The sequence below is a fragment of the Ylistrum balloti genome, unplaced genomic scaffold (genome assembly GCF_031769215.1).
Source record: "Ylistrum balloti isolate Yb309-2 unplaced genomic scaffold, AGI_CSIRO_Ybal_v1 Utg371810, whole genome shotgun sequence".
Classification (NCBI taxonomy): domain Eukaryota; kingdom Metazoa; phylum Mollusca; class Bivalvia; order Pectinida; family Pectinidae; genus Ylistrum; species Ylistrum balloti.
Genome location: NW_026782902.1, coordinates 344896 through 369461, shown reverse-complemented (window position 1 = coordinate 369461; position 24566 = coordinate 344896). Strand labels below are relative to the sequence as shown.

The window sequence follows — 24566 nt, the reverse complement described above, 5'->3', positions numbered from 1 at the left end:
TCATCAGACAAATTACCAGTATGGAGCGTACTAGCACCAACGTACGTAGTGTCGAGATCTACACGGTCACCTTCATCAGACATATGACCAGTATGGAGCATACTAGCACCGACATAGGTAGTGTATGAGATCTACAGGGTCACCTTCATCAGACAAATGACCAGTGTGGAGCGTACTTATACTGCCGGATGTAGTGTACGAGATCTACACGGTCACCTTCATCAGACAAATGACCAGTGTGGAGCGTACTAGAACTGATGCTGTAGTGTACGAGATCTACACGGTCACCTTCATCAGACAAATGACCAGTGTGGAGCGTACTAACACTGACGTAAGTAGTGTACGAAATCTACACGGTCACCTTCATCAGACAAATGACCAGTGTGGAGCGTACTAACACTGACGTTCGCAGTGTCACCTTCATCAGAGATCTACACGGTCACCTTCATCAGACAAATGACCAGTGTGGAGCGTACTAACACTGACGTGAGTAGTGTACGAGATCTACACGGTCACCTTCATCAGACAAATGACCAGTGTGGAGGGTACTAACACTGACGTTCGCAGTGTACGAGATCTACACGGTCACCTTCATCAGACAAATGACCAGTGTGGAGGGTACTAACACTGACGTTCGCAGTGTACGAGATCTACACGGTCACCTTCATCAGACAAATGACCAGCGTGGAGGGTACTAACACTGACGTTCGCAGTGTACGAGATCTATACGGTCACCTTCATCAGACAAATGACCAGCGTGGAGGGTACTAGCACTGACGTTCGCAGTGTACGAGATCTATACGGTCACCTTCATCAGACAAATGACCAGCGTGGAGGGTACTAACACTGACGTTCGCAGTGTACGAGATCTATACGGTCACCTTCATCAGACAAATGACCAGTGTGGAGCGTACTAACACTGACGTACGTAGTGTACGAGATCTACACGGTCACCTTCATCAGACAAATGACCAGTACACGGTCACCGTCACCTTCATCAGACAAATGACCAGTGTGGAGCGTACGAACACTGACGTGAGTAGTGTACGAGATCTACACGGTCACCTTCATCAGACAAATGACCAGTGTGGAGCGTACTAGCACTGACGTTCGCAGTGTACGAGATCTACACGGTCACCTTCATCAGACAAATGACCAGCGTGGAGGGTACTAGCACTGACGTTCGCAGTGTACGAGATCTATACGGTCACCTTCATCAGACAAATTACCAGTGTGGAGGGTACTAACACTGACGTGAGTAGTGTACGAGATCTACACGGTCACCTTCATCAGACAAATGACCAGTGCGGTGTGTACTAGCACTGACGTTCGTAGTGCACGAGATCTACACGGTCACCTTCATCAGACAAATGACCAGTGTGGAGCGTACTAGCACTGACGTACGCAGTGTACGAGATCTACACGGTCACCTTCATCAGACAAATGACCAGTGCGGTGTGTACTAGCACTGACGTTCGCAGTGTACGAGATCTACACGGTCACCTTCATCAGACAAATGACCAGTGCGGAGCGTACTAGCACTGACGTCCGCAGTGTACGATATGATACAGAACCGACACTTTTTCGGCTGTACTATATTCCTATGTACACTAAGGTCGAAAATAGTGTGATGAGACAGTTAACCAATTACAGACCAAACTATACACAAGATTGTAAGTATGTATTGTAGTCAACTCGGCGATTCTGTAGTCCTTTACTCTGTTTAATACTGGACCGCTGCGGCGTAGCCAGATGGCTTCCTTCCCACCCATGTGAAAAAATGAACAGTCGATTGTTATGGAATTTTCCCATTTGAAGATATCATTGTGCTGTGTGAAATGATCTGTAAGTGCCGATTTATTGATCTGGGACCGAGAGATCGCTCAGATCTAATTATTTTTTTGCCTTCATGGGATTCCACATGTTAATTAAGTCGGACCCCGAATCTCCTGCCTTTTTCCTCGACATACGAAGTGTCACAGTTCTTGCATCCGATTTTGTGTAGTCCTTGAGCTGACCATTACCCCTGTCCCCACCCCCACTCCGCCTTCCTAGGGGGATTTTGAAGAGTATGATTTTCTGAAAGTTTATGGAAAATGCTACAAGAAAATTGATGTTTACCAACTTGTCGCCCCTATTAGTTTTGATGTTTTAGAATAGAACGCAGCCTAGGTTATAGCGTACGTAATTTTAATGCTAAAACCATAAAAATGGTCTCAAATGAAAGGTCATGACATTTGCTTTAAGTTGATACCAAAATATGTTTACCGATTAATCTGCATATTTATGAATATTAATGATTTTGTTCAAAATGGCCGCTTTTTTAAAATTTAGTAAGTAGTAGTATATTTTAAGCTATGTTTGAACTTTGAGTGTTGGGACATAATTTAAAATCAGCCCACCCCTAAATTTTACACTAATAAACCAATATGCACCGACCAGCAACACATGCATTCACATCAAATGAAATCGAGTGAAAATTCTTAAATGGTATCCTATGCTGTTTAAAGGATGTTAAGTCCTTAAACAAAATCACGGATACCATTACAATATGTTAATTAGTAACGTAAAATAAAAGTTCTAACAATAAGATAGGAATAAATGGTCTCCTTGGCGAGCGCTACACAGAAAACGGAACAAACAATAAATTTAATCAAACTTAAATTGTACAACGAATAAAATGTTGGTCAAATGCAAGAAAGAAAGTTTTTATTTTGTGTCTTAACATTTTCCACTTCTATTGTTTCCGTCTTTTTCATAAATCAGTATCAAAATGGAGCGACCCGTGAAACTTAAATGCGAAAAAAAGAAATCTGCAAGGAAATCATCAATAGGCACTAGTCAAAGGCAGTGCTTCGTACATTTTGAAGACAGGCTGGAAAACTTTTTACTAAACCTTTCACATGCCCATGACCTCGTCAGACATGGGACCCACTGAAAATGCTACCAACGATTTACAAATATACATAAACTTCAGAAAAGGAAATTGACTTCCTCCATAGATTTTGAATGTGCAGCAAGTTCATCAAAGCGCCCACGTCCCTCCTCTTCTTGTAGCGATGTGCTGTTTCCAGCTGACCAGTGCATATTTTGTGATAAGGAAACGATTGAAGTAAAAGGTAAAACACAATCACTGACAAAGTGTGTGACAAAATGTGCGGAGAGTCGATTAAATTAAAAGTCACTAACAAATGTGATAATTTGTGTGTTAAAGTCCTTGACCAAGATTTGGTGGCAAGAGAAGCTTGGTACCACAATGTTTGTAGAAGGACATAAACTAGAAGTAAAAATATAAGACATGTCTCTCACAAAGAATCGAGAACAACCCAATCCATAGGAGCTCAGCAAAGCGCCCACGGCTCAGCAAAGCGCCCACGGCTCACCAAAGCGCATTTGAACTTATTTGCAAATATATAGAAATACACATCATCGAAAACCGGTCTAAATGCAAAACAGATAAAGCCAAGCTTTTGCACTACCTTGAAACATCAATTGAACCAGCATTGCTCTGTCAAACTGACGGCGTTGTTCATATTTTTGATGGAAATGCAATATTACAAAGTCTGGTATCTATTCCAGATAGGTTTGGAGATTTAGCAGAAGTAGTATTCGGCCTTCTCCCCAAATCTGGACGAGTAGATTTTGTGACTGACACGTACAAAGATGTCAATCAAATCATTCGAAAGATGGAGAGGTTCCACACCCACTTTTTTTGCTTTCTGGATCGAAGACAAAAACACCAAAGGACTCGAAAAGTTTCATGGGGAACGATGATAACAAAACCCAGTTGTTACAGATGCTCCTGAACCAGTGGAAAACGGACAAATATGCTCCAGCTTGTTTTACAAGTCATGATGGAAAGCACACAGAGGTGTTTCCGACACGCGCCCTTTCCTCTACACAGGACGAGGCAGACTCTCGCATTATACTTCACTGTATTCATGTGTGAGACACCATAGCAGACAATACCAAAAAATATTGGTAAGGTCTCCTGACACAGATGTCTTAGTTCTACTCCGGAAGTTTTGCAACCAAGTAGACAGGCCTTTGTTCTTTGATATTGATTTTGGAAACAGGCGGAGACAACTTAGTGTCAATGGCATGGTTTCTAAGATTGGTGAAAGGCTCTGCTCAGTCTTGTCAGCATTCCACTTGTCTTACCGCCTGTGATACTACGAGTGCCTTTGTTCGCAGAGGAAATATATCCCCTCTCAAACTTGTTGAAAAGAACCCTGACTTCATATCTACGCTTTCCAAGCTTGGCCAAGAACATGAATGCAAAAGTGAATTACTGATAGAAATTGAAAAACTAGCTTGTGCTATGTACGGAAAGCCCAAATACAGTGACATCAACAAGTTACGTTTTGCAAGAAGAACCTTGCTCCTGGGAATGCTTTGGATTCTCGAAACAGCATCGATATGAGTCTTTTGCCGCCTTGCACGGACTCGCTTGACATGCATGTGCGTCGCGTCAACTATCAAGCATACATCTGACTCCATGCTGATGACAAGCGACCAGAACTCCCGGACATTCAAAGTGGCTGGAGATTTGATGTAGAGGGGATTGAGTATGTATGGACAAGTGGTGCAAAGTGGCTGGAGATTTGATGTAGAGGGGATTGAGTATGTTTGGACAAGTGGTGCAATTGTGCAACAAGATTTGGTTGACATCATATGTGCGTCAAATGAATTTGACAACGACATTGTGTTTCTCAATCATGGCCTAGTATACGTGGACTAGGATACTTCTGAATCTTGTGAGGTTACTTGGCCGCATTTCATGTAAGAGATGAATACTTCCTTCATCTTGTTCTTTTCCTCTGTTACATCTCTAAGTGGTTTTGTTTTTCTCGTCGTTAACTCTCTGAATTATCCAGTAAGGGGACCACATGTTTTCAATGCTCTATGGATGCGATTTTGTTCCTGCGTCATGTCTTTCTTTCTGTAACAATCGTTTCAAGGTTCATACAATGTCAAACTTCTGGAGTAAGGGGTGGTACGATCGAAAGTTGTGGTACTGGTCTGTGTATTTCTTTTTCCTATAGACCAATGCTTTGATAGTACCGTCATCTTTCATTACTAGGAGGGTGTCACAGAATGGCATAGCGTCATCCATTTCTTCATCACAGGTAAATTTGATGCTGTTGTTGGTATCAATTGTATTTATATGATCACATTCTTTTCGACTTAAATATACATACATTCCGTACGATCTCGTACACTACTCACGTCAGTGCTAGTACGCTCCACACTGGTCATTTGTCTGATGAAGGTAACAGTGTAGATCTCGTACACTACTTACGTCAGTGCTAGTACGCTCCACACTGGTCATTTGTCTGATGAAGGTGACCGTTTAGATCTCGCACACTACTTACGTCAGTGCTAGTACGCTCCACACTGGTCATTTGTCTGATGAAGGTGACCGTGTAGATCTCGTACACTACTTACGTCAGTGCTAGTACGTTCCACACTGGTCATTGGTCTGATGAAGGTGACCGTGTAGATCTCGTACACTACTTACGTCAGTGCCAGTACGCTCCACACTGGTCATTTGTCTGATAAAGGTCAACGGCAGACTTCCACTGGTTGTGTTATAAAACCAACTATTCTTTATTACATGCAAATAAGGTTGAGCTAAAACTTGCTTCAGTTGATCATAGGCTGGGATTGACCAAGTGTTCATATATTTCCAATCAGTCCAATATACAAGATAATCGCCATCTTGAAAGCCCTGTTTTAAACCTCTTCTCCAACTGCCACACGTGCCATTTAACAGAAGCTTAAAGTCTTAGTTACAGCAGAAGGCACAAGATGACTGACTTAATGACTCTAGGTCAGATGACATCAATATATAATTCAAATACCCCTCATCCCCCGAGATTTTTAAAGCCATTAAGCAGAAACTATTTCCGATTTTTTTTTCACCTTTGGCTCACGGGTTTTTAACTTGATGGACACATTCAAACAACAAATTTCAATTTGAAATACACCGCCTTCAATGTTGCATCAATTGTTTATAATTGTTACCACTGTTGGTATAATTGTTACCTCTGTTATTATAATTGTTACCATTGTTGTTATAATTGTTACTACTGTTGTTATAATTGTTACCACTATTGGTATAATTGTTACCACTGTTGGTATAATTGTTACCACTGACCACTGTTGTTATAATTGTTACCACTATTGGTATAATTGTTACCACTGTTGTTATAATTGTTACCACTGTTGGTATAATTGTTACCACTGTTGGTATAATTGTTACCACTGTTGTTATAATTGTTACCACTGTTGGTATAAGTGTAACCATTGTTGTTATAATTGTTACCACTGTTGGTACAATTGTTACTACTGTTGGTATAATTGTTACCACTGTTGGTATAATTGTTACTATTGTTGTTATAATTGTTGGTATAATTGTTACCACTGTTGTTATAATTGTTACCACTGTTGTTATTATTGTTACCACTGTTGTTATAATTGTTACCATTGTTGTTATAATTGTTACCATTGTTGTTATAATTGTTACTACTGTTGTTATAATTGTTGGTATAATTGTTACCATTGTTGTTATAATTGTTACTACTGTTGTTATAATTGTTGGTATAATTGTTACCACTGTTGTTATAATTGTTACCACTGTTGTTATAATTGTTGGTATAATTGTTACCACTGTTGTTATAATTGTTACCACTGTTGTTATAATTGTTACCACTGTTGTTATAATTGTTACCACTTTTGTTATAATTGTTACCACTGTTGTTATAATTGTTACCACTGTTGGTATAATTGTTGGCTGTAGATTGATGGTTTTACTTTGGAACTCTAGCCAAACCTGGCACATCCTTAAATGACCTTGACTATTAATAGGATAAAGAACAACAATATATTACATCTTATAACATTGATGTTATAAGGAGATATATAAGGATGTTATAAGGAGATAACATTGATGTTATAAGGAGATATATAGAAGGAGATTCTGCCGATTGTGTTACACTTCAAGAACTTCTGTACCAGAAAAAAACGATCTGATATATCATTTAATAATGATTATGCATACTTATTCTACAATGTCCAAAATCATACGTCTCTGATAACAGTGTCACAATAATAATACATAAGTACAATAAATAAAAACTGTTTTATTTGGCACAACCACATGTAAATCTATTTCAAACATCCATAACAATCATAGAATTGAATGATGATGATTGATAACATACTGGAAGTTTGCAGAAAGGATGAAAGATCAAACAGAACTCTTTCAGTTCACCTGTACTATGAAATCATACTACTGAAACACTAAATTAACAACATGGGACAGAAGTCAAGGTTCTATGCACATACCATTTCTAATCTTGTGCTAAACCTATAAGGTAAGGTAATGATACCCTTGTTTGTTACCATATATATATTTGACACCTTTTTTCCCTTAAGTTGTCTTGAGTACTGAGTCGAGAAAAAGCAATCCAACGTTAATAGAAACTGTTACATGTGAGTGTTGTGTGTTCAGTGTATCTCAGTCGCAGGCCAACACTTAAATTCTAATTTGAGGCAAAGCAAATAAAGAGATGTTACAGAATATCGGCTTCAGACCAATATTAATAAGTTTTAAACATATATATGGGTCATAGATTCTTTTTTGGAACATGGTTGTATCAAAATTGGACAAACTTTTCTCATCTAGATTTATTTCCAAAATGTTTGATTCAATAATACTATCTCCCTTTGCAGTTACTTGTTATGTAGACAATCAAATGTGACATCACTTGTTGCCACAATCATGTCAAATTTCCAGAACTGAAAAGGCTCTGTAAGTTCTCAAACCCCCAACTCCCATCCCCCCTGGAAAATTTATTAGAGATACTATGGGAATAATTTTTCCTTCAGATGTATAAACAGTAACATTTTATTTCCAATTCTGGTCCCATGAATATTTGCTCCCAGTCCAAATCACTCTTGTCCCCAATGAAGCATACCTCTCTAAATCTCATTCAAATTGGTGCTTGTGTTTTGTAAGATGTATTATATTATTAGTAAAAATGATCAAATAAATGATAATTTTATAATAAAACCACATATGATTGTTATCTGGGACTAAGGAATATATAGAAATCTTACATCCAGTTACTAAATCAGCATTGCATTTGTCCATGGGAAAGTATCCATGTTTATTTTGTTCTTTTCCCCATTTCTGCCCCTTTGACTATTAATTTCATTATGGCAAATAATAAGTGTGATATTTTTTACAGGAACAAGAGTTAACTTTGAAATTTACAGTTACAGCTTTCCTAGATCAGTTCAGAGTCCCACACCAGCAATAACTGACTGGTGAAATCTTCATACACTGACAATTTTCTAATGATAGATCAGTCACAAGTTTACACACTGACCATCTGACCAATGACTGACCAGTCACAAGTTTACACACTGACCATCTGACCAATGACTGACCAGTCACAAGTTTACACACTGACCATCTGACCAATGACTGACCAGTCACAAGTCTACACACTGACCATCTGACCAATGACTGACCAGTCACAAGTTTACACACTGACCATCTGACCAATGACTGACCAGTCACAAGTCTCCTATCTGACCATCTGACCAATGACTGACCAGTCACAAGTCTCCACACTGACCATATGACCAATGACTTACCAGTAACAAGTCTACACACTGACCATCTGACCAATGACTGACCAGTCACAAGTCTCCACACTGACCATCTGACCAATGACTGACCAGTAACAAGTCTACACACTGACCATCTGACCAATGACTGACCAGTCACAAGTCTACACACTGACCATCTGACCAATGACTGACCAGTAACAAGTCTCCACACTGACCATCTGACCAATGACTGACCAGTCACAAGTCTCCACACTGACCATCTGACCAATGACTGACCAGTCACAAGTCTACACACTGACCATCTGACCAATGACTGACCAGTCACAAGTCTCCACACTGACCATCTGACCAATGACTGACCAGTCACAAGTTTACACACTGACCATCTGACCAATGACTGACCAGTCACAAGTCTCCACACTGACCATCTGACCAATGACTGACCAGTCACAAGTTTACACACTGACCATCTGACCAATGACTGACCAGTCACAAGTTTACACACTGACCATCTGACCAATGACTGACCAGTCACAAGTCTACACACTGACCATCTGACCAATGACTGACCAGTCACAAGTTTACACACTGACCATCTGACCAATGACTGACCAGTCACAAGTCTCCTATCTGACCATCTGACCAATGTCTGACCAGTCACAAGTCTCCACACTGACCATATGACCAATGACTTACCAGTAACAAGTCTACACACTGACCATCTGACCAATGACTGACCAGTCACAAGTCTCCACACTGACCATCTGACCAATGACTGACCAGTAACAAGTCTACACACTGACCATCTGACCAATGACTGACCAGTCACAAGTCTACACACTGACCAATGACTGACCAGTAACAAGTCTCCACACTGACCATCTGACCAATGACTGACCAGTAACAAGTCTACACACTGACCATCTGACCAATGACTGACCAGTAACAAGTCTCCACACTGACCATATGACTAATGACTGACCAGTAACAAGTCTCCACACTGACCATCTGACCAATGACTGACCAGTCACAAGTCTACACACTGACCATCTGACCAATGACTGACCAGTCACAAGTCTCCACACTGACCATCTGACCAATGACTGACCAGTGACAAGTCTCCACACTGACCATCTGACCAATGACTGACCAGTAACAAGTCTACACACTGACCATCTGACCAATGACTGACCAGTCACAAGTCTACACACTGACCATCTGACCAATGACTGACCAGTCACAAGTCTCCACACTGACCATCTGACCAATGACTGATCAGTAACAAGTCTACACACTGACCATCTGACCAATGACTGACCAGTAACAAGTCTCCACATTGACCATCTGACCAATGACTGACCAGTAACAAGTCTACACACTGACCATCTGACCAATGACTGACCAGTCACAAGTCTCCACACTGACCATCTGACCAATGACTGACCAGTAACAAGTCTACACACTGACCATCTGACCAATGACTGACCAGTCACAAGTCTACACAATGACCATCTGACCAATGACTGACCAGTAACAAGTCTCCACACTGACCATCTGACCAATGACTGATCAGTAACAAGTCTACACACTGACCATCTGACCAATGACTGACCAGTAACAAGTCTACACACTAACCATCTGACCAATGACTGACCAGTAACAAGTCTCCACTCTGACCATCTGACCAATGACTGACCAGTCACAAGTCTCCACACTGACCATCTGACCAATGACTGACCAGTCACAAGTCTCCACACTGACCATCTGACCAATGATTGACCAGTAACAAGTCTCCACACTGACCATCTGACCAATGACTGACCAGTCACAAGTCTCCACACTGACCATCTGACCAATGACTGACCAGTAACAAGTCTCCACACTGACCATCTGACCAATGACTGACCAGTCACAAGTCTACACACTGACCATCTGACCATTTAACACACTGTGTGGTAAGAGATACACTGGACTGACCATTTTGTATTAGATGTCATCTAGAGATCAGGTTATTGAAGTATCTAGTGCACAGTTGCTGTACAGAGGTTCTCTTCCAGAATACAATCCCAATGGAGCTAACACACAGTCCTATCACAAACACTCGTCTCAGGTTCAACTTATATTTTCGTATTCGCACTTTCTTCACTTTATCTGGTGGGTCATAGTAGTTGGAGTCCACAATCTATAAAACAAACAAGAATAATACTTGGTGAAATTGAACAAATATACAAGAGATAACATATACAGCAACCACAGAAGTATATTTGTAAAGATCATTTCCTATTCTGTACAAATTTTATGGGTTTTTATATTATTTCTGTGATTTGTGTATGACCTGTCACCTTTTCAGGTTACCTAAAGGATATTATATCTGTGATGTATGACCTGTCACCCTGTTCAGGTTACCTAAAGGATATTATATCTGTGATGTATGACCTGTCACCCTGTTCAGGTTACCTAAAGGATATTATATCTGTGATGTATGACCTGTCACCCTGTTCAGGTTACCTAAAGGATATTATATCTGTGATGTATGACCTGTCACCCTGTTCAGGTTACCTAAAGGATATTATATCTGTGATGTATGACCTTTTCAGGTTACCTAAAGGATATTATATCTGTGATGTATGACCTGTCACCCTGTTCAGGTTACCTAAAGGATATTATATCTGTGATGTATGACCTGTCACCCTGGATATTATATCTGTGATGTATGACCTGTCACCCTGTTCAGGTTACCTAAAGGATATTATATGTGTGATGTATGACCTGTCACCCTGTTCAGGTTACCTAAAGGATATTATATGTGTGATGTATGACCTGTCACCCTGTTCAGGTTACCTAAAGGATATTATATGTGTGATGTATGACCTGTCACCCTGTTCAGGTTACCTAAAGGATATTATATCTGTGATGTATGACCTGTCACCCTGTTCAGGTTACCTAAAGGATATTATATCTGTGATGTATGACCTGTCACCCTGTTCAGGTTACCTAAAGGATCACCCAGGTTATTGATATTATATCTGTTTCAACCAATCTTCAGTGTATATGTTAACCTAAAGGATATTATATCTGTGTTCAGGTTACCTAAAGGATATTTATGTGTGATGTATGACCTGTCACCCTGTTCAGGTTACCTAAAGGATATTATATCTGTGATGTATGACCTGTCACCCTGTTCAGGTTACCTAAAGGATATTATATGTGTGATGTATGACCTGTCACCCTGTTCAGGTTACCTAAAGGATATTATATCTGTGATGTATGACCTGTCACCCTGTTCAGGTTACCTAAAGGATATTATATGTGTGATGTATGACCTGTCACCCTGTTCAGGTTACCTAAAGGATATTATATCTGTGATGTATGACCTGTCACCCTGTTCAGGTTACCTAAAGGATATTTTATCTGTGATGTATGACCTGTCACCCTGTTCAGGTTACCTAAAGGATATTATATCTGTGATGTATGACCTGTCACCCTGTTCAGGTTACCTAAAGGATATTATATCTGTGATGTATGACCTGTCACTCTGTTCAGGTTACCTAAAGGATATTATATGTGTGATGTATGACCTGTCACCCTGTTCAGGTTACCTAAAGGATATTATATCTGTGATGTATGACCTGTCACCCTGTTCAGGTTACCTAAAGGATATTTTCCAGGTCTTCTTTTCTTTTTTCCCAATTCATTTATTGATTTAGTCTGTTTCAACCAATCTTCAGTGTATATGTTAACCTACAAATTATATCTGTAATTTATGTCAGAGTTATCTCCCTTATTGACACATAGACAAAATAATTGTGATTTGTTTTTGGTTATCGCACATAGTGTACATGTAGTGTAGTAGTGGCGCATGCACTAATGTACATAGAGTGAGAGATGGTAAGGAACTGACCAACTTTTTTGGCTGCACTGTACACGTACACTACGTACATCAGTGCTAGTACACTCAACACTGGTCCTTTGTCTGATGAAGTTGACGTTACACTCTAATCTTCTACTGGTTGTGTTATAAGATTAAGATGACCGTGTAGTCATCGAAACCTCACTCTCTAATGGTCTACTAGTTGTGTTATAAGATGAAGGTGACCTTGTAGTCATCGAAACCTCACACTCTAATGGTCTACTAGTTGTGTTATAAGATGAAGGTGACCGTGTATTCATCGAAACGTCACATTCTAATAGTCTACTGGTTGTGTTATAAGATGAAGGTGACCGTGTATTCATCGAAACGTCACATTCTAATAGTCTACTGGTTGTGTTATAAGATGAAGGTGACCGTGTATTCATCGAAACGTCACATTCTAATAGTCTACTGGTTGTGTTATAAGATGAAGGTGACCGTGTATTCATCGAAACGTCACATTCTAATGGTCTACTAGTTGTGTTATAAGATGAAGGTGACCGTGTATTCATCGAAACGTCACATTCTAATAGTCTACTGGTTGTGTTATAAGATGAAGGTGACCGTGTATTCATCGAAACCTCACACTCTAATGGTCTACTGGTTGTGTTATAAGGATTTCTATTCTTTTGACATTACCAACTTGAAGAAAATGTTTAAAAAAAAGGAAAAAAAAAAAGAGTTAGTATGTTGTAGTTCTTTAACCTCTTAAATTAATTGACCTCTGTGACCTGGATATTCTTTTCAAAGAACCTAGATAGTATCATTTAACCACGGTAATGTTGAAAATTGTCTTTCATGTAAACCCTGGATAGCCCTTCCTCCAAAAACACCACTACCACCAAACTACAAGATCCTTGATTTTTAAGTTATTCAGAAGTTAAAAAATATAATGATAAAAATAATTTTTTCTGTCAAATAAAGAAACAATAGACTTCATACCAAGAGGCCCAAGGGGCCTTAACGGTCCTTGAGGAATATATGCCAATAATCTGGGGATTTTAAAATGTTGCAAAAATGAAACAACACTTGTGCAAGACCATGTATAAAACATGTGTACCAAGTTTGAACATGACCCACCCAATGGTTCTTGAGAGAAAGTCCATAATGTCTTAGCCAAACAGAGGCCATGGTGGCCATCTTGGATTTTGAATTGCCCCAAAAAGTTAAAACACTAGCCAGGACCTTGTGTAAAACATTTGTATCAAGTTTCCCCTTTTTCCCTCTCCTGGGGCCCCTATTGGGGCCACGCCCTTTTTCTTCGCAAACTTGAAGCGGCTTCCCATGGGGATGCTTTGTGCCAAGTTTGGTCAAAATCCATCTACTGGTTCTTGAGAAGTAATAATTTAATGAAGGTTTTTACATATGGCCACTTTTACACCCCTTATGGGCCCCAAAGAGGACATAATCACTTTTTTCAACATAATTTCATATGTCCTTCACTAAGGGATGCTTTCTACCAAATTTGGTTGAAATCGGTCAAAGTTGAATTTTTGACCCTTTTTACCGCCCCCTAGTGGGGCCGTTTTTGACCCAATATCTTTCATTCGCAAACTTTGTAGAACATGCCATAAGGACCCTAAATATCAAATATGAACTTAATCTGACTGTTGGTTCATGAGAAGAAGATTTTTAAAAATTTACCTAAATTTACCCCCCTTTTCCCCCTCCTGCGGCCCCTATTGGGGCCATGCCCTTTTTCTTTGCAAACTTGAAGCGGCTTCCCATGGGGATGCTTTGTGCCAAGTTTGGTCAAAATCCATCCAATGGTTCTTGAGAAGAAGTCATTTAAAGAAGGTTTTTACATATGGCCCCTTTTACACCCCTTATGGGCCCCAAAGGAGACATAATCACTTTTTTCAACATAATTTCATATGTTCTTCACTAAAGGATGCTTTCTACCAAATTTGGTTGAAATCGGTCAAAGTTGAATTTTTGACCCTTTTTAGCGCCTCCTAGTGGGGCTGTTTTAGACCCAATTTTTTTTTCATTCGCAAACTTTGTAGACCATGCCATAAGGACCCTAAATATCAATTATGAATTTAATCTGACTGTTGGTTCATGAGAAGAAGATTTTTAAAAATTACCTAATTTTGCCCCCTTTTTCCCCCTCCTGCGGCCCCTATTTGGGCCACACCCTTTTTCTTTGCAAACTTGAAGCGGGTTCCCATGGGGATGCTTTGTGCCAAGTTTGGTCAAAATCTATTCAGTGGTTCTTGAGAAGAAGTCATTTAAAGAAGGTTTTTACATATGGCCCCTTTTACACCCCTTATGGGCCCCAAAGGAGACATAATCACTTTTTTCAACATAATTTCATATGTTCTTCACTAAAGGATGCTTTCTACCAAATTTGGTTGAAATCGGTCAAAGTTGAATTTTTGACCCTTTTTAGCGCCCCCTAGTGGGGCTGTTTTAGACCCAATTTTTTTTTCATTCGCAAACTTTGTAGACCATGCCATAAGGACCCTAAATATCAATTATGAATTTAATCTGACTGTTGGTTCATGAGAAGAAGATTTTTAAAGATTTACCTAATTTTGCCCCCTTTTTCCCCCTCCTGATGCCCCTATTTGGGCCACACCCTTTTTCTTTGCAAACTTGAAGCGGGTTCCCATGGGGATGCTTTGTGCCAAGTTTGGTCAAAATATATTCAGTGGTTCTTGAGAAGAAGTCGAATATGTGAAAAGTTAACAACGCACGACGACAGACAAATCATGATGGCAATAGGTCACCATGAGGCTTCGGCTCAGGCGACCTAATAATCAACTTGATGCCAGCTTGGTATTTCAACTCTAAATAAAATAAATAAAAAGCAAACTGCATTCATGATGGTTCACACAAGATTACATTTTAAAAGTGAAGAATGCTTTGAACTTTTTTGATTGAATGCCTGTCAAACAGAAATGTTTATTCTCCAAATTACGACATTACAGCTGTATCTGCTAAAATTCAACCATCAGGGTGAAGACATCATAGCTGTATCTGCTAAAATTCAACCATCAGAGTGAAGACATTACAGCTGTATCTGCTAAAATTCAACCATCAGAGTGAAGACATTACAGCTGTATCTGTTAAAATTCAACCATCAGAGTGAAGACATTACAGCTGTATCTGCTAAAATTCAACCATCAGGGGGAAGACATTACAGCTGTATCTGCTAAAATTCAACCATCAGGGTGAAGACATTACAGCTGTATCTGCTAAAATTCAACCATCAGAGTGAAGACATTACAGCTGTATCTGCTAAAATTCAACCATCAGAGTGAAGACATTACAGCTGTATCTGCTAAAATTCAACCATCAGAGTGAAGACATTACAGCTGTATCTGCTAAAATTCAACCATCAGAGTGAAGACATTACAGCTGTATCTGCTAAAATTCAACCATCAGAGTGAAGACATTACAGCTGTATCTGCTAAAATTCAACCATCAGGGTGAAGACATTACAGCTGTATCTGCTAAAATTCAACCATCAGGGTGAAGACATTACAGCTGTATCTGCTAAAATTCAACCATCAGGGTGAAGACATTACAGCTGTATCTGTTAAATTCAACCATCAGAGTGAAGACATTACAGCTGTATCTGCTAAAATTCAACCATCAGAGTGAAGACATTACAGCTGTATCTGCTAAAATTCAACCATCAGAGTGAAGACATTACAGCTGTATCTGTTAAATTCAACCATCAGAGTGAAGACATTACAGCTGTATCTGCTAAAATTCAACCATCAGAGTGAAGACATTACAGCTGTATCTGCTAAAATTCAACCATCAGAGTGAAGACATTACAGCTGTATCTGCTAAAATTCAACCATCAGAGTGAAGACATTACAGCTGTATCTGCTAAAATTCAACCATCAGGGTGAAGACATTACAGCTGTATCTGTTAAAATTCAACCATCAGGTGAAGACATTACAGCTGTATCTGCTAAAATTCAACCATCAGGGTGGGAATCATTATGTAAGGCTTGTGATGGTTTGTGGTAAAGCCCTCTTGTCAAACTGACCTCCATCAATTTTATCTTGTTTAGTCAGGTAGACAGGAGTTTGGGTGAGGGAATCAAAATTTCAGTAAGGCTTGTGATGGTTTGTCAGGTGAAGACATTACAGCTGTATCTGTCAAACTGAACCATCAGGGTGAATTACAGCTGTATCTGCTGTTTAGTGAGGTAGACAGGATTACAGCTGTATCTGCTAAAATTCAACCATCAGAGGGAATTCAACATTCTGTAAGGCTTACAGCTGTATCTGCTAAAATGGTTTGTGGTAAAGCCCTCTTGTCAAACTGACCTCCATCAATTTTATCTTGTTTAGTGAGGTAGACAGGAGTTTGGGAGGGAATCATTTGTAAGGCTTGTGATGGTTTGTGGTAAAGCCCTCTTGTCAAACTGACCTCCATCAATTTTATCTTGTTTAGTGAGGTAGACAGGAGTTTGGGAGGGAATCATTTGTAAGGCTTGTGATGGTTTGTGGTAAAGCCCTCTTGTCAAACTGACCTCCATCAATTTTATCTTGTTTAGTGAGGTAGACAGGAGTTTGGGAGGGAATCATTTGTAAGGCTTGTGATGGTTTGTGGTAAAGCCCTCTCGTCAAACTGACCTCCATCAATTTTATCTTGCTGACAGTTAACTGTTCAAACTGCCATTTATCAAGTATTTCAGCAACATGGTGTGGAGTCATATTAATGATGTTGTATCTCGACAAGAAAAGATTATTATGTAACCTCATTCTGGATACATTCTGACATATCTTCATCCACACCACAGAGTGTTCTAAATAATTCCAATTCCTACATGTGTTTGATGCTTGTTAGTTTGCCTGTTGGTTCCATTGTTGTATACCTTGTTCTCATTTGAGAACGTGACATTCCTTACGTGGATTGCCCAAGGTTTACATGGCGGGTGTCATCGTTGAAGCAGAAGATACTTGCTCCTCCAGAACACCTGGTCTTTTTCTCCTACTTTTTCAGGAGTCTCCGTGTAAATCTTTCTTTTGTCCATATTTTGCCCAAATTTTATGGATTTTGAGTTTGGACTATGATGATGTTGCCATGTTGGTATTTTGTTGTTACTGTCTAGTTGTATAGAATTTGAGTTTGGACTATGATTATGTTGCCATGTTGGTATTTTGTTGTTACTGTCTAGTTGTATAGAATTTGAGTTTGGACTATAATTATGTTGCCATGTTGGTATTTTGTTGTTACTGACCTAGTTTTATAGAATTTGAGTTTGGATTATGATTATGTTGCCATGTTGGTATTTTGTTGTTACTGTCTAGTTGTATAGAATTTGAGTTTGGACTATGATGATGTTGCCATGTTGGTATTTTGTTGTTACTGTCTAGTTGTATAGAATTTGAGTTTGGACTATGATTATGTTGCCATGTTGGTATTTTGTTGTTACTGTCTAGTTGTATAGAATTTGAGTTTGGACTATGATGATGTTGCCATGTTGGTATTTTGTTGTTACTGTCTAGTTGTATAGAATTTGAGTTTGGACTATAATTATGTTGCCATGTTGGTATTTTGTTGTTACTGTCTAGTTGTATAGAATTTGAGTTTGGACTATAATTATGTTGCCATGTTGGTATTTTGTTGTTACTGTCTAGTTGTATAGAATTTGAGTTTGGACTATGATGATGTTGCCATGTTGGTATTTTGTTGTTACTGTCTAGTTGTATAGAATTTGAGTTTGGACTATGATGATGTTGCCATGTTGGTATTTTGTTGTTACTGTCTAGTTGTATAGAATTTGAGTTTGGATTATGATTATGTTGACATGTTGGTATTTTGTTGTTACTGACCTAGTTTTATAGAATTTGAGTTTGGATTATGATTATGTTGCCATGTTGGTATTTTCCTGATTGTAACATGTTTTGAAATATGATTTGTGCAATCTAAGTACATTTATCTCAGGAAAATAAAACACAGAAACATGGGACCACCTTGTAAGATATTTCTGATGATTTACATGCAATATTTCCATAAAATTATTCAAGTCAGGAGATCATACCAATAGGAGGCTGTAAATTACTGAAATAAAACTAAAACTTTTTGAAGAAACATTTCCAAATAACCAAACTATATTTCAATTGATATTATAATGAGAATTTTTTTTCTAACAATCAAAATTTTGAGACCACCAACAAAGAATTATGTTTAAATAAATCAAATTTAAAAAACTATTCAAACCACATGTTTATCACACAGTACATCAGAGAAAAGTTCACAACTACTAATTTTAGTTATAAAAAACAAAGCATGTTGCTAAACATTCCAAATGAAACCTACACACATATACACCTCTTCTTCACAGAACATGTTAATCTGTTAATACACTACAAACAATAAGATACGCTAGTCTTGCTGTACTCAAACACACCAGTTATATTAATACAATCATAGCATGGCCCCATGAAGTACAGGTTTCCCTGACAAAGGGTTACATATTATAGAGTTATAGCTCTGTTAAATACACCCACCACTTCACAGGTGGTCTAGATTTTTCTTTATTGACTGAATACCAAGACATATGAAAATCAAAATGAATTTTGGAGAACTAATGTACATGGACTGAGCACCTTCTTCATCATATATAATGATATAAATTAGTTACTCCATATTGTACAAAGCCGTCCAAGTTCATGTACATGGACTGAGCACCTTCTTCATCATATATAATGATATAAATTACTTACTCCATATTGTACAAAGCCGTCCAAGTTCACATGGATTTTCTGATGTACATTTTACCCATTGTACTTATCCTACAATAAGTCGATACCTTTGACCTTTGGGTTGGGCTTATCATAGGACCTCAGGAAGCCAACATTTATTATCTTTGCCTTGAAGTCTAGGGGGTGGGCTTATTAAAGGACAATGATATAGCATTTGTTATGATTTCTTTTGAAACTTCTTATTACCAGGCAGAGACATTAATCACCATTCATTTTAAAAGGGCACCTGCCAACTTGATATTATTAATGTAAAACAGAAACATGCTATTTCTTTAAGAGATGAACATATCTTAAACAGATTTATTTCCTTATTTATTGTGTTATTTATTTATAATAACAAGACTGATGTTCACCTTTCGTCAATACATTTTAAGAAATAGGACATACCTTTTTTACTTGTCTGTTGAGGAGCTGGATTTCCTTCTCTAAGTCTGATACATTTCTACTAGTGTCCTGACAATGACTGAGGATTTGTGAAGGACTTGTACCATCCTGTTAAAAAAAAAATTGAAAAAAATATTTACAATTTATACTCCTACATTGGAGTGTCTGTTCTATAATAACTTTGTTGTAAGTACTAAGCTCTCTTCTTTTAGAGCAATATCAAGTCAAACAATACCTAGTAATGAAACATGACAAGTGGATGGCTTCACAAATTTGATATACTTCAGTGTGGGAAACAGTCAACTGGGAGATGGCTTCACAAATTTGATATACTTCAGTGTGGGGTACAGTCAACTGGGAGATGGCTTCACAAATTTGATATACTTCAGTGTGGGGTACAGTCAACTGGGAGATGGCTTCACAAATTTGATATACTTTAGTGTGGGGTACAGTCAACTGGGAGATGGCTTCACAAATTTGATATACTTCAGTGTGGGGTACAGTCAACTGGGAGATGGCTTCACAAATTTGATATACTTCAGTGTGGGGTACAGTCAACTGGGAGATGGCTTCACAAATTTGATAAACTTCAGTGTGGGGTACATTCAGTAATGGCAGTTCTAAAGATGTTGAAAATTTTTCAGCTGTTGACCAGTGCATCTGCTTTAGATATACTGACACACTAGTGTAATGTGGGACACAGTTGACCAGTGGGAGGTTTAGATATACTGACACACTAGTGTAATGTGGGACACAGTTGACCAGTGGGAGGTTTAGATATACTGACACACTAGTGTAATGTGGGACACAGTTGACCAGTGACACACACTAGTGTACATGTGGGAGGTTTAGATACACACACTAGTTGACACAGTTGACCAGTGGGAGGTTTAGATATACTGACACACTAGTGGAATGTGGAATGTAGTTGACTAGCTTATGACTGATAAAGTCTAAGACATTTGTGCTGATCTAGATGGTAAACCTTTTGTTTTTCTTCCCAGAAACACATGCACACTACTTAATCATCCTTAGCCATAGCATACAAAACCTCTCATAACAAATTTTTGAAATTAAAAATGACTTCGCAGACACCTGTCTGTTTTAGTTTTCTGTATACCAGTCCAGAAGCCAAACTTGTACAATTACAGAATCATCTTTTCCCAACAGGAAACTATTCTTGCCTTGACATATTATTAAGTTTGTTTAATGGTATATCTCCATTAGAGATTAGCTGAGAGAAGTCGGCAGTTAGTAAGACAAGAGGATTGTTATTGGAAAGGGCTATTAGGATGTGGCAGGAACTAGGAAGAAAACTTTTGGCATCTGACTTGAGAATTGTGTTATTTGATAGTCAAGTGTACTCAGAGTGAGAAAAACAAGGAATAATAAGAACATAAATGTTCCGAAATTTTTATGAAATTAAATTTCCTGGACAGATAACTTGAATTAATTGGCATGATATTAGACTTTCTAAAAATAAATCTAACACAGAAAAGTCCACAAAAGTGCCGGTAAATAAACACATTATCTAAGTAACTCTTGGTAACAAAGTTACACATCAGTACTAGTAGATAACAAATCTTCAAAGTAACATTAAGTAACAATGCTACACAGCAGTACTAGTAGATAACAAATCTTCAAAGTAACATTAAGTAACAATGCTACACATCAGTACTAGTAGATAACAAATCTTCAAAGTAACATTAAGTAACAATGCTACACAGCAGTAATAACAAATCTTCAAAGTAACATTAAGTAACAATGCTACACATCAGTACTAGTAGATAACAAATCTTCAAAGTAACATTAAGTAACAATGCTACACATCAGTACTAGTAGATAACAAATCTTCAAAGTAACATTAAGTAACAATGCTACACATCAGTACTAGTAGATAACAAATCTTCAAAGTAACATTAAGTAACAATGCTACACATCAGTACTAGTAGATAACAAATCTTCAAAGTAACATTAAGTAACAATGCTACACATCAGTACTAGTAGATAACAAATCTTCAAAGTAACATTAAGTAACAATGCTACACAGCAGTACTGGTAAATACATTTTCTCGGTAACAATGCTTCACAGCAGTACTGGTAAATACATTTTCTCGGTAACAATGCTTCACAGCAGTACTGGTAAACTGGTAAATACATTTTCTCGGTAACAATGCTTCACAGCAGTACTGGTAAATACATTTTCTCGGTAACAATGCTTCACAGCAGTACTGGTAAATACATTTTCTCGGTAACAATGCTACATAGCAGTAGTGAACAATTTTTAGTAAGACTTAGTAACAAAGCTACAATACTGGTTAGTAAGTAACTAAATGAGGGAACAAGTTTTCTATACATTGATATCAGGTATCAAAGTCAAAATTTAAATAAAAATTGTTCAATCACAAATCCTTTCCTTTTCGCTTGGTTAAATGCATTTTCATGTTATGCTAGAGAGAGAATTTAATGGACACATTACAAGTATTATCTAACGGTGTCTGTCAAATTGTGATAACTTGTTAATTAGTTTTCCTTCATAGCTCTCAACCTTTCACACGGCTCGTTAGGCTTATCTCAAGTCTTCAAAACTAACAAAGTCTAGCCAAGCTCCTGATTAAATTGAAGAAAGTTTTAAAACAAGTTCCATTAAGGATATTTCCATACAATCTCTGTCAGAGCGTAAAGTGACGAAAGCATAATTTCAAGAAATTATGTACAATATTTCATGAATTTTTCCTGTATCAAGTAATGGTTTCAAAGCTTATTTTCAGGAAAGGCTTGTTTTTTGAGCAATAGATTTTTTCATAATAGACTTACCTATCAGAGCAATATATTTAACAATATTTTTAGACTTTTTAACATTACAGAGTTGTCTTTCCTTGTATCAATGATACCAAACCAGTGACCTTTGACTGTACAATTGGAAAAAACAATTTCAAAGAAGTATATTCAGTAAGGAAGAATACTAATGAGCTCTATTACAGGTAATAGAAGAGATGCTTTGTTACAACAGGTAACCTCCCATAACTTTACTAAAGGAGGACATAGGTGATGCCTTTCTGTAAACTTTTCTCATCTTGTGTGTGTTTCTATGTGACACACAAATATATAAAAGTACTTGCCTGATTTTCTAAAAACTGTGGTTGAGAGGATATCTGTTCTCTGATGAAACCAACTGTTGAAGAGATGTACTTGATGTGTTTACAAATATTGGCTACCATGGCAACAGAATCAGCACAACTGCAAAAGCAAAAATACAGTGATTAACATGTATGACTGTAGACAAGAAAGAAATGTATATACAATTGCATCACAACTCCCTCAACTCTAGTCAAAACTCGATCAACACTAGTCACAACTCCCTCAACTCTAGTCACAACTCCATTAACTCAAGTTACAACTCCCTCAACTCAAGTCACAACTCCCTCAACTCAAGTTACAACTCCCGCAATTCTAGTCACAACTCCCTCAACTCTAGTCACAACTCCTTCCACTTAAATTACAACTCCTTCAACTCTAGTCACAACTCCCTCAACTCAAGTTAAAACTCCCTCAACTCTAGTCACAACTCCCTCAACTCAAGTTAAAACTCCCTCAACTCTAGTCACATCTCCCCTAACTCAAGTTACAACTCCCTCAACTCTAGTCACAACTCCCTCAACTCAAGTTAAAACTCCCTCAACTCTAGTCACAACTCCCTTAACTCAAGTTACAACTCCCTCAATTCTAGTCACAACTCCCTCAACTCAAGTTACAACTCCCTCAACTCTAGTCACAACTCCATTAACTCAAGTTACAACTCCCTCAACTCTAGTCACAACTCCCTCAACTCAAGTTACAACTCCCTCAACTCTAGTCACAACTCCCTCAACTCTAGTCACAACTCCCTTTAATCAAATAAAAACATAGTAAGAGATAACCAATGAAGGAAACAGTCTTTTACCTTCTTCTGTGACTTTACTTATACATCTATAAATCCATCACTAATAATATTATTACTATGACTATACAGCTGTAAGTATAATACTAAGTCCACACATACTATACAGCTGTAAGTATAATACTAAGTCCACACATACTATACAGCTGTAAGTATAATACTAAGTCCACACATACTATACAGCTGTAAGTATAATACTAAGTCCACACATACTATACAGCTGTAAGTATAATACTAAGTCCACACATACTATACAGCTGTAAGTATAATACTAAGTCCACACATACTATACAGCTGTAAGTATAATACTAAGTCCACACATACTATACAGCTGTAAGTATAATACTAAGTCCACACATACTTGTAAGTATAATACTAAGTCCACACATACTATACAGCTGTAAGTATAATACTAAGTCCACACATACTATACAGTTGTAAGTATAATACTAAGTCCATACATACTTGTAAGTATAATACTAAGTCCACACATACTATACAGCTGTAAGTATAATACTAAGTCCACACATACTATACAGCTGTAAGTATAATACTAAGTCCACACATACTATACAGCTGTAAGTATAATACTAAGTCCACACATACTATACAGCTGTAAGTATAATACTAAGTCCACACATACTATACAGCTGTAAGTATAATACTAAGTCCACACATACTATACAGCTGTAAGTATAATACTAAGTCCACACATACTATACAGCTGTAAGTATAATACTAAGTCCACACATACTATACAGCTGTAAGTATAATACTAAGTCCACACATACTTGTAAGTATAATACTAAGTCCACACATACTATACAGCTGTAAGTATAATACTAAGTCCACACATACTATACAGCTGTAAGTATAATACTAAGTCCACACATACTATACAGCTGTAAGTATAATACTAAGTCCACACATACTATACAGCTGTAAGTATAATAC

General features: G+C 38.0%; 1 protein-coding gene across 1 annotated transcript in view; it reads right to left on the bottom strand.

The window, feature by feature from the left end:
- Positions 1–10619: 10619 nt before the first annotated feature.
- Positions 10620–24566, bottom strand: part of LOC132563649 (ankyrin repeat, SAM and basic leucine zipper domain-containing protein 1-like) — a 55950-nt gene continuing 42003 nt past the window's right edge. The window contains exons 10-12 of the mRNA XM_060228388.1: positions 22795–22912; positions 19676–19780; positions 10620–10825 (exon numbers count right to left, since the gene is read on the bottom strand). Of these exons, the coding sequence (XP_060084371.1) occupies positions 10637–10825; positions 19676–19780; positions 22795–22912 (412 nt within the window). The 3' untranslated portion in view covers positions 10620–10636. The remainder of the gene's footprint in view (positions 10826–19675; positions 19781–22794; positions 22913–24566) is intronic.